We start from the raw sequence: 12,045 nt of genomic DNA on the forward strand, positions 1-12,045 counted from the left end.
TGTCCTGGAGGCCCAATGTGGAAGATAGGGCCAGGAAGGCCGCGGTTGCCTTGTACAGCTGCAGGGGGGCTATCGGAAAGAGATGGGGGCTCTCGCCAGGAGTAGTACACTGGCTTTATGAGATGGTTGTCAAACCGATTCTGCTATATGGGGTGGTGGTCTGGTGGAAAGCACTGGACACGGCCAGCACCTCCAAAATGCTAGTGTCAGTGCAACGGACGGCGCTTATCGGAATCAGTGGCGCTATGAGGACAACACCTACCTTGGCACTGAACGTCATGCTGAATATACATCCAGTAGATATTGCGGGAAAGGCAGCCGCGGCCCGGTCGTTGGTCAGGCTTCGTGATATGGGTTATATGCTTTCTGATTTCGGACACTCTAGCCTTCTTACTAGTTTCGACTTTATCCCGGACAGGACGGACTATTGCATGCCGGTGGCCGCTCCCTATACAACCTTCACCCCAGTCATTCCCCCGAGGGAGGAGTGGAGAAGAGGAATTATCTGGGGCATGGGACCGGTTAACTTGTTCACGGATGGGTCGAAGTTGGACGGAAAGGTTGGCGGGGGGGTCTTTTGTCAAGAGCTAAATGTAAGCCGCAAGTTTAAGTTGGCTGATCACTGCAGTGTATTCCAAGCGGAAGTTGCTGCGATTAAGGATGCGGTGGATGAAATGCTATCCAGCGCTACTACGGTTAGGGAATTTAACATCTACTCTGATAGCCAAGCGGCTATAAAGGCCTTGAGCTCAACTACAGTGCGATCGAGGGTGGTCTGGGAGTGCCTGACCACACTTGCGATTGCATCGAATTATTTTACAATTAAGATTATCTGGGTCCCGGGCCATAGTGATATTCCGGGTAACTGTCAAGCGGATCTCTTAGCCCGAATCGGTACAACTGAACCGGATGAAGATGGCTGTAGGGATTTCGGGATTCCGCTAGCCACCTGTGGATTGCTCTTCCATAGCTGGGCCTCGAGTCAGCTCAGCAAACGTTGGGCGGACACTACGTCTTGTAGGATATCAAGATCTTTCTGGCCGAAAGTGGATGGCAGGAGGTCTGCTGAAATAATTGGGTTCACTAAGGCTCACCTATCAATGGTCATTGGGGTTTTGACAGGGCACTGTCCCATGGGTATCCATGCGGTACGTCTCAATATATTGGAAACTCCATCCTGCTGCAGCTGTATGGAGGATGATGAGGTGGAATCACCAAATCACTTTATGCTTGACTGCCCAGCTTTTGCCAGAACTAGGCGAAAGTATTTTGGTCGTGACTCACTTGGATCTCCCGAGGAGCTATCCAAGGTTGAGATCGGGATCATTCGGAACTTTATCGTTGCTACCCAACGATTCTCTAAGTAGTTATATCTACGTCACCGTTAGTTTAGTTTATTATATGTGGTATCACAACGGACCGTCATGTTGTCCAAGTGAGCTTCCTCTCATCAGGGAAGCTACCACCCAACCTGACCTGACCTATGTTCAGATCAAACAACCTAAATTTATTTTAAAATGGTCTAGCTCATTTAAAAAGTTATACTTCATTTTTTTAAACATTTATTCATAACAATTTCATATTCTTTATCTTTTCAGGCGAGAAACCCTACACTTGCCAATGGCCAGAGTGTGAATGGCGTTTTGCGCGCTCCGACGAATTGACGCGCCATTATCGCAAGCACACTGGCGCCAAACCATTCAAGTGCGTTGTCTGCGAGCGTAGCTTTGCGCGTTCTGATCATTTGGCATTGCATATGAAACGACATTTGCCCAAAAATAAATAGCAACAAATCTAAGTAATAAATCACAAAAAAATATATATACAGAAATTGCACAAAGGAAAAAATTAAAACAAAAGTAAGCCATTATTAACAATTAAGTAAAAACTGCAACAAAATTTTAAAAAGCATTTAATAAAAAAAAAACCAGAATGAATTAAAAGAATGAGTATTGCAACACTTTAAGATGTACACAAAAAACAAAAAAAAAGGAAATATTCACAAATAAATCCAAAGGACTTTAGTTATTAAATTATAATCACTCATGCAAAAAATTCAAAAATAAATAAAAAATAAAAATTAGTTGTAGGATTTCGCAACATTGAATTGATAATTGAAAAATATACTGATTAATAAACAAAAAAATACAACCAACACCGCCGCCAATGCCTCAATTGAACTTTAATTATTTTAAAACCTAAAAAATTTAATGTGTTTCAATTTAAAACAAAAAATTATATAAACGTTCACAAAAATATTCGAACAAACCCAAACTCCTTATGCATAATGTTTAAGTTAATTAGAAAATTTTGTAATTATTATATACACGTATACACACATTCATATACACTATGATGTGTCAAAGTATTTGTACATAAATTTACTTATGTAACATAAATGTAATCAGCGCATACCAACTTTAAGTTACGTCTCAGCTAAGTTACTAAAATTAAAAAAAAGCTAGGCATGTTTGTGTATAAGTGCATATATGTACCTCCTATGCCAGTGATTTATTGTTATTTGTTTTTGTATGAATTCTTAATTTTACCTTTATTCCTTTCTTTGACACTAAAGAGAGTAGCAATGCTTTCTTCTTTTTAATTTGAGCTTTTTAAATAAAAGCTTAACTGAAAAGCTTTTTTTATCAGTTACTAAACAAATGTCATAAGCTGCCGGTCAACGTACATATTTGCTTGATGGTTACCATAGCAACGGGTAGTTGTGTGCGTCTCGGGCGATGTCGTGCTCACACGCATTTTTTGTCGGCTTCGCGTTGATGAAAATCAAAATTTTTAGATTTTTTCGCTTGACAGCTGGTCTATTTGATCGTGGCCGACATGGTTGACAATAATTAATAGGGGGACTCATGTAACCGTATAAATGCCTTATAAAGTGTGTAAACGTATAAATTTATCTAGTTTACGCACGAGCTGTCAAATTTTGTATGAAAAATCATTTACACAATTTGTATAAATTTACGCGCACATTTCATTGTGTAAACGCGGTAAACTCAAAGGAATGCAACCTTGCAGACATTACAGACGGCATTTTCATCAAAAATATCCAACATCAGCAAGTAAAGGCGTTTTAGTTTTGATTTTTCACTTAATCTTGGTATTTTTTAATTTGTATAACAATCAAAAAAAATTTTTTGGAAATAATACAGCTGAAAAACAATCAAGTTTATCAAGAGTATTACTAGGTGCGTTCATATAACCGCGTGTGTAAATGGATATAATTTTACAACTTATAAGTTTATATGCTATCATAAGTCCCCCTAATGTGTTAGTTTTGTGAGAACGTACAATGAGCCACTTCGCAGAAGAAAAAGATTTTACGTTGCGGTTTATTGAAATCTACGAATGCTTACCAGCATTTTGAAATATAAAGTGTGAAGCATATTCCAACCGTGATGAAAAAATAAACAATATGATGTTCTGATTTTTCCGCCAAAACAACTGCAGTTACAAGCAATAAAAATCGACATGCGATGACATGTTTACGTCCTCACGCTACGAATTTTCAATGGAAATGGTGCTTGATGCTTTATGCTTGTGTGGTGACCGGGCAAGCGACAATCACCCGATACGCACACAACTACCCGTTGATATGGTAACCATCAAGCAAATTTGTGCATTGCCCGGCAGCTATACTGTAAACTTATTAAAGACACCAGCAAGCACAAAACTGTTCTTGAAATAACCCTAAAATGTTCGCTATACTAATAAATTTATATTTAAAAATTATTTTAAGTTAAAGTGATTGCTCCTTTTAATAATTTTATTATAAAAAAACTTTAAGTTACCTTATAAGGTGGTTAAACTAATTCCTATGACCATCTCTTTAAGAACACTTTCTTAGAAGTTCTAATATAGTACTTGTGTATACGTTCCATTTCATTTAGTTTATAGTGATTTATGAATGATGTAAAAAAATTTGTTTGTATGTAATTAAAAAGCACTAAAATATGATGCCGTTATCTTAAATGAAAAATCAAATAGTAAAACGTGCTAATATAAAAAACCGAAAAACTTAAAAGCAATTTTGTGAAAAAAGAAAACAGTCCAGATTGTTTGTTTAGTAAGTGAGCTGAATCTTCAATTCGGTTTTATATTGTTATATTAGATATTTTGTGAATTTTGAAGCTACCCTTTTACTAAATCCAATACCGAAAGAGTTGAAAAGCAACAAAATAATAGCTTCAGCAGATGTGCTAAAAAGTACTCAGGCAGCATACGGTGCTTGGCCTTCTTTCCATGTTCTTTGTAACGTTTTTTTAGGAAGCCCCATCTGGGCATAGTTAAAAGAAACTTTCTGAGTACCAATTATCACAGTTGATTGTCCCCTCTCACAGCTGTTCCAAAAGCCCAATACCTAATCACAGCATAAGCAGACGTGATGCATAGACGTGTCATCCTCCCCAGGTCAGCAAAGCAAAAGAATTGTATATCCAAATATATTCGGAATTGGATAATCGGGATTTAAGTCACTTTTTTTTTTAAACACTCGTTCAAAATAAAATATTAAACAAATAAAAAAATGTTCTTATGATTTTTAATAATCGGGGATTGCCCATATTGCTTTTTTTTTATATGTATGAAAACATTTATTTGAAGCAATTTTTTAATTTTCATTTAATAATTTGGGAAAAATTTAAACAACGTGACATCAGGACGGACAAGGCGACAGCTGTTTCGATTATACCTTGTAAATCTCTTCAAAGCCTTTTCTCCCGGGAGTGGGAGTGTTTTCATACATATAAAAAAAAAGCAATATGGGCAATCCCCGATTATTAAAAATCATACAAACAGACAAAATTGGGTAATTCGTTGTAGTTCTATAAATAGAACGAAAACAGCAACAAAACCAAAGTTTCTTTGAAAACCGCCGTACCAAGCATAGCTTTAACACATAATTGCATACGAAGTATGCAATGTGTAAAAGATTAAAATATGCAAAAAGAAGGCAATTGGGAAAGACTTCACAACAGGCATGACGTAGCTGAATGCGTTTACAACCATTTCAACTATCGTAGGGGTGCGAGTTCGACTCCCACTCCCGGGAGAAAAGGCTTTGAAGAGATTTACAAGGTATAATCGAAACAGCTGTCGCCTTGTCCGTCCTGATGTCACGTTGTTTAAATTTTTCCCAAATTATTAAATAAAAAAAAAAAATGTTCTATTTATGTAGTTTTCTCTGGTTTTAAGAATAGCATCTGCCTGGCTATCTTCTTTAATTAAAGGCACGTAATCCCAGACAATGATTCCTCATAATGGTAGAGTAGGGTAGTAGCTCAACTTCCCAACGATAAAATTGCAGCTTGTTTTGCGTGCTAAGAGCTGAATTTAATTGTTTCCCATTGGTTATCTCTGCATCTTAATTAATGCGAATATTTATGTTAGAAATATTGAAAATTCCTCCATAAAAACAATATGGGTCTTCCGCAGAAGTATCAGCCAAGAGCAAAAAAAAAAAAAAACATACGTTTACATAGGAAAATTTCACAGATGTCAATCGTAAGTCATGATTGATCCAATTATTTTGCTAACAAAGCAGATATAAAAGGATAATCAAATATACTAAGTTAACAATTTTTTTTTTGATAAGCTTCAAATCTCCGATAATATAGACATGAGATTGGAAAAAATGAGATTATCCATATTGTAACGAATCTTGAGATATTCTGCTTATTTTGAACCTTTCTCTGTCGTTTGAATCGCTGAAATGTCGAATAAATAAATCAAATATTCCGTATATCAATATTTCCTTTATTAAAATACTTTCGAGAGTAGTACAATATTAGCGTACTTCGCTAAAGAGTGTTAAAATCAAACTGACTCGTTATTGCTGGCATCGCGCTGCTTTTATACTCTCAGTTAGCCTCGTTCACCTTTTTCTCCTAAGGTATAGTTTTTTCACGAACATGCTGTATATATCTGTAAATTGTGTTTTTCTTCTAGCTATATGCGTATGTATATGTGAGTAAAAGCTTCTGCTCTTAGCTGATGATAATGTGATGTGTTATTATTTTTCTTTCTTCTTCGTTCTTATCTGCTGTCTACATATGTGTATGTGAAATAAGCTCTTCGCTTCAAGCTGCTGGTTATGTGTGTGGAATTTATTCGTTGCCTTCTCTGTATGGGTGTTAATGGCTTACCATCATTTTATTTCTTTAGAAATAGCATAGTGATGTTAGAAATGCTAATATTCGCCACAATATATTTGCCTAAAGTGCACTGTTTTCCGTCAAACTAATAATAAAAACCGCATAAAAATATACAGGTTGAAGCTTGAGATATTTTCAAAGAAAGTGATTCTATGCAAGCATTCGGACGCATTTTATAATTTAGGTTAGGTTAGGTTGGGTGGTAGCTTCCCTGATAGGGGGAGCTCACTTGGACAACATGACGGTCCGTTGTGATACCATATATAATAAACTAAACTAACGGTGACGTAGCTATAACTACTTAGAGAATCGTTGGGTAGCAACGATAAAGTTCCGAATGATCCCGATCTCAACCTAGGATAGCTCCTCGAGAGATCCAAGTGAGTCACGACCGAAATACTTTCGCCTAGTTCTGGCAAAAGCTGGGCAATCAAGCATAAAGTGATTTGGTGATTGCACCTCATCATCCTCCATACAGCTGCAGCAGGATGGAGTTTCCAATATATTGAGACGTACCGCATGGATATCCATGGGACAGTGCCCCAATGACCATTGATAGGTGAGCCTTAGTGAACCGAATTATTTCAGCAGACCTACTGCCATCCACTTTCGGCCAGAAAGATCTTGCTACCCTGCAAGATGTAGTTTCCACCCAACGTTTGCTGAGCTGACTCGAGGCCCAGCTATGGAAGAGCAATCCACAGGTGGCTAGCGCAATCCCGAAATCCATACAGCCATCTTCATCCGGTTCAGTTGTACCGATTCGGGCTAAGAGATCCGCTTGACAGTTACCCGGAATATCACTATGGCCCGGGACCCAGATAATCTTAATTGTAAAATAATTCGATGCAATCGCAAGTGAGGTCAGGCACTACCGGACCACCCTCGATCGGACTGTAGTTGATCTCAAGGCCTTTATAGCCGCTTGGCTATCAGAGTTGATGTTAAATTCCCTAACCGTAGACGCGCTGGATAACATTTCATCCACCGCATCCTTAATCGCAGCAACTTCCGCTTGGAATACACTGCAGTGATCAGCCAACTTAAACTTGCGGCTTACATTTAGCTCTTGGCAAATGACCCCCCCCCCCTCGCCAACCTTTCCGTCCAACTTCGACCCATCCGTGAACAGGTTAACCGGTGCCATGCCCCAAATAATTCCTCTTCCCCACTCCTCCCTCGGGGAATGACTGGGGTGAAGGTTGCATAGGGAGCGGTTATCGGCATGGAATAGTCCGTCCTGTGCGGGATAAAGTCGAAACTAGTAAGAAGGCTAGAGCGTCCGAAATCAGAAAGCATATAACCCATATCACGAAGCCTGACGAACGACCGGGCCGCGGCTGCCTTACCCGCAATATCTACTGGATGTATATTCAGCATGACATTCAATTCACCTATCAAAAGATAGGTGTTGTTCTCAGAGCGCCACTGATTCCAATAAGCGCCGTCCGTTGCACTGACACTAACATTTTGGAGGTGCTCGCCGTGACCAGTGCTTTCCACCAGACCAGCACCCCATAGAGCAGAATCGGTTTGATCACCATCTCATAAAACCAGTGTACTACTCCTGGCGAGAGACCCAATCTCTTTCCGATAGCCCCCTGCAGCAGTACAAGGCAACCGCGGTCTTCCTGGCCCTATCTTCCGCATTGGGCCTCCAGGACAGCTTCTTGTCCAGAACAATTCCCAAATATTTAACCCTGTCAGTAAGTACCAACGGTACCCTTCCAATCGAAGGAGTTCTGAAGTAGGGTATCTTATATCTCCTTGTAAAAAGAACCAATTCTGTTTTTCCCGGGTTGACCGCCAATCCACATGTTTTAGCCCACCTAGCCACAATATCCAGGTAGCCCTGCAGAACATCGCGCAGGGTGCCCAGAAATTTACCTCTGACTAGAATAGCGAGGTCATCTGCATAGGAAACCACCCGACAACCATTGGCTTCCAGCTCAACAAGAAGCTCGTTGACTACCACAACCAAGAGCAGAGGAGATAGGAGACCACCCTATGGCGTGCCCCTGCACACCTTCCTCCTAATTATGACCCCTCCCCACTCCGCTGCGACAATTCTGCCACATAGAAGTTTCCTAATAAATTCAACGAGAGCCGCTTCGACTCCTAAGCCCACTAGAGCTCTTTCGATTGCCCCCGGTAAGACATTATTAAAAGCCCCCTCGATGTCTAGAAAGGCACCCAGAGCATACTCTTTATGTTCTAGGGACCCCTCTATTTGCTTCACAATCGAATGGAGAGCCGTTTCCGTCGATCTGCCATTGTAGTACGCATGCTGTGAAGCCGACAGTAAACCCCAGGTATCCTTTCCCGTAGGTACAGGTCAATCAGCCGCTCAAACGTCTTAAGAAGAAACGACGAGAGACTGATTGGCCTGAAATCCTTAGGTGAAACATGAGAGCTCCTGCCCACCTTCGGAATGAAGATGACCCTAACCGTTTGCCACGACTTGGGGATATAGTTAAGCCTGAGGCAGTTAGTGTAGATGATGGCCAACCAGCGGTAGGAAATCCCTAAAGACTTCTGAAGTTGCGCAGGAATGATGCCATCCGGGCCGGGTAACTTATAGGGCTTGAACGAATTTATAGCTCAGGATATTTGACTTTCCCGTAGTGGAATGGCAGGCATTTCTTCATAGCCAGCAACCGCCGACCACGCAAGCGAATATCCCTGTACAACTGGGACATCGGGAAAATGATTGTCCAGCAAAAGTCTCAGGGACTCCTCGCTATTCATCGACCAGTCCCCAGCATCATCTCTCAGATACCCATGAGGGGCGGGATTCCTAGAGTGTATTTTTCTAATTCTCGCGGATTCATTGCAGCCCTCTACGTTTTCGCAGAAGCTTCGCCATGAATCTCGCTTAGCTATCCTTATTTCATATTTATATATCCCCAGACTCACTTTATAGAGCTCCCAGTCCGAGGGTAATTTACTCCTCCTGACTCTGTTAAAGAGCCGCCTGCTGGATGCTCTTAGGTCGTCAAGGGAATCAGACCACCAGGGCGGCTTGCCCTTCCCCATGTAAGTTTTCAGTGGGCAGGGCTGTTGAAAGGCGCTATTGCTTGCCGAGGTGAAGTTTTGCACCAGACCGTCTATTTCAGATTCAGACAGGCCCGAACCGTCGATAGGCGCATCATGCAATAGCTCTCCCAACTTCCTACAATACAAGTCCCAGTTGGTACTTTTAGGGTTCCTAAAAGATATTTTACCGGGACGTTCTTCGTTCACCGAGAACTGAATATATCGGTGATCAGAGAAGGAGTGCTCGTTGAGAACCCTCCAGCCAGATATCCGATCTTCCAGTTCTCTGCTAACCAGGGTGAGGTCCAGGACCTCCTCCCTTACCGCAGTAATAAAAGTCGGGTCATTCCCCTATTACATATACAAAGTCCCTCATCTACAATAAAAGTAAATAAAGACTCACCTCTGGTGTTCGTATCCGAGCTCCACCATATGCTATGGTGTGCATTAGCATTGGCACCCATGATTACGCCAACGCCTCTCCGCCCTGATTCAACGGTGATTTCGCCCAGTATCACAGGGTGTGGTCCCGTTACGTCCCCATGGGGCATATACGCTGAGACCACCCACAATTCGTTACTGTCTCGCACGAGGCAGACCGGGGTTACGTCAGCGTTGCTGAAATTAGAGAGAATAAAAGCTTTAAATTCCTTTTTAATAAGCACACAGGATCTAGGCCTACCTGCCTCCCCATGCACCAAGGTGTTGAATTTTCCCGTCCTTAATCCAGAAATTTTTCCGCAGTTACTACTCAGCCACAGCTCCTGGAAAAGGACTATATCCACTCCGCCTCTCTCAAGACAGAGCAAGAAGTTTGCGGAAGCCCCCTTAGAATGCTGAAGATTGATTTGACGGATTTCCATCAACACCATTCTTCTTCTTCTGCACCCCATCCTTGGCGGCTTCGCCCTCGGAGGCTAGGATCTCCTCCTGTGCTCTATAAGCCAAGGGACTAGCACTGATGACAGATCCCGCTATTGACGGGACGTCAACAGTGCTTTCCATGATACCACCCCGAGTATTCGAAGCATGGCCGCGGACATGGCCTCTCCATAACAGCGGTCATATAGGTCGCTAATATGGCGCTGGCGACCCACGGACACTCCTCTCGGGAGATGGCGCCATCCTCCCTACTCCTATCCAGGACCCCGAGGGTGATGCAGCCCGCTCGTTTACCGATTCCGCTAAACGCAATTACGTCCCCACCCCCTTTTTGTCGTTCAGGCATTCCGCTCATCCGAAATTTGCCGCTTCGTAGCCCCCAAACCCTGCTGCTCACCCGCATCGTTCGACACCGGTGTGTGGTCGTCGCAAGCTACGACGCTCCTGGCCCACTCCAGCGTCCGGGAATGCTTCTCAGAAATCTGAGCTGCATCCCTTCCGCCGTAGCGCTCCAAGATCTTCTCAGCTAGGCGCCGATCACCCAGAGCTTTATTAAGCGGCGTCGGTCGCCTACCTTTCCCGGCAGTCTTCGACCCCAGGGCTCCCGTTGGGAAAGCTCCTCGCGACAGGGCTTCCTTACTAGTACTGGGCTGGTCCGTCGCATTCGCCGAAACCTCTACCTTACCCCATATGGGCCTGCATTGGGTGCGACACCAACACCTCCACTACCCGAACTAGCCGTACCTACGGTGTTTGAAACCATACCCCTGCGCTGATCCGTCTGATCAGCCCTTTTGACCCGCCGGAAGCTTTCCCGGCTGCCAGCGACCTGCTTCGGAGCGCTCTCCGCACCTGTCGCGTCCCTCGCACCATGACGACCTTCGCCGCCACTCCTACCCTCCTTTTTGTTTATTTTCGTGTCCATTCTAAGAAGTCCCTCCTCAAGGCCACTATCCGGAGCCGATTGTGTAGTCGCCCTTCAACGGTCCCGTGGTTATCTATGCTGCGCAGGGAGGCCACGCGAGGGTTGACGCATTAGTTTATGGGTAATGCGTTCAGAGCCAGACCGGAAGCAAAGCGGGAAAATCTTCAACCGCACCTACACCACCAACTTAACGGCGACGGAGCCGGAATAGTGCAGCATTAGCCAACCAGCGATTTCGATAGGGTTTCACCCCGACCTACTAAGGTGGCAGAATACCGCACCTACCAGCCCAAGGTCATCAATTCTTAAACATATTCAAAATCAAAGTCCTTAACAATCCAGTTCATTACCGTTGAGTACCGATATTGACCCTTAGCAGGGTCCCTCCTCCCCTGAGCTCGGCACAATGACTCAGGGGTGCGGGTTTTATCGAGTTGTTCTCTCTAGACCCGCCATTATCAGTAGAAGCAGGGGCACCTCATGCAGGACGTGATAACCAATAACGTGTGACAATTCGTCACTATGGCCGGTCTAATTTAAGTTTTAAAAAATAAACCATAGCGCTGGTTTAATTTTTAAAAAAAATTTTAGTACTCAACGTCAATTTTAGGTAGCTTTATGATCCCATAACTGGTTTTTCTATAAGCATTACCAGTCAAGGTTGTATGGTTGTCAAAAAATGGAACGTCCGAACGCTTATGGATAATTTTGTCTTTTTATTTGAAACAGATTTTCTCATATCTGAATTGGTAGTTCAAAATGATGTTGATTTAATGCGATTTTCGGCATTATTTTGCACATTTATAATAAAATACGAAAATGTCGTTTGTTATGTGCATTTCAAATTCAAGATTTACTACGAAAAAAAAGGGAACGTCCGAATAGGAACGTCCGAAACAGGTTCAATCCGATTTTTGACCAAAAAAAATAAAACATATCTGTAGGGATGAGAGTTACGTAGTTATAATATTTGAATATTCCTTTAACAACCATTCACACAATATTTTCATGCAGCGTAAGTTATTTCACAACATT

At 42.4% G+C, this 12,045-nt stretch overlaps 1 protein-coding gene across 2 annotated transcripts in view; it reads left to right on the forward strand.

Annotated features, from left to right (window-relative positions):
• dar1 (dendritic arbor reduction 1) overlaps positions 1–4,444 on the forward strand; it is a 506,171-nt gene extending 501,727 nt beyond the window's left edge. For both annotated transcript variants that reach the window (XM_067756917.1, XM_067756916.1), the window contains one exon: positions 1,599–4,444. In XM_067756917.1, the coding sequence (XP_067613018.1) occupies positions 1,599–1,786 (188 nt within the window). In that variant the 3' untranslated portion in view covers positions 1,787–4,444. The remainder of the gene's footprint in view (positions 1–1,598) is intronic.
• Positions 4,445–12,045: the final 7,601 nt, after the last annotated feature.

Source organism: Eurosta solidaginis, chromosome 5, assembly GCF_040869045.1.
Source record: "Eurosta solidaginis isolate ZX-2024a chromosome 5, ASM4086904v1, whole genome shotgun sequence".
NCBI classification, from domain to species: domain Eukaryota; kingdom Metazoa; phylum Arthropoda; class Insecta; order Diptera; family Tephritidae; genus Eurosta; species Eurosta solidaginis.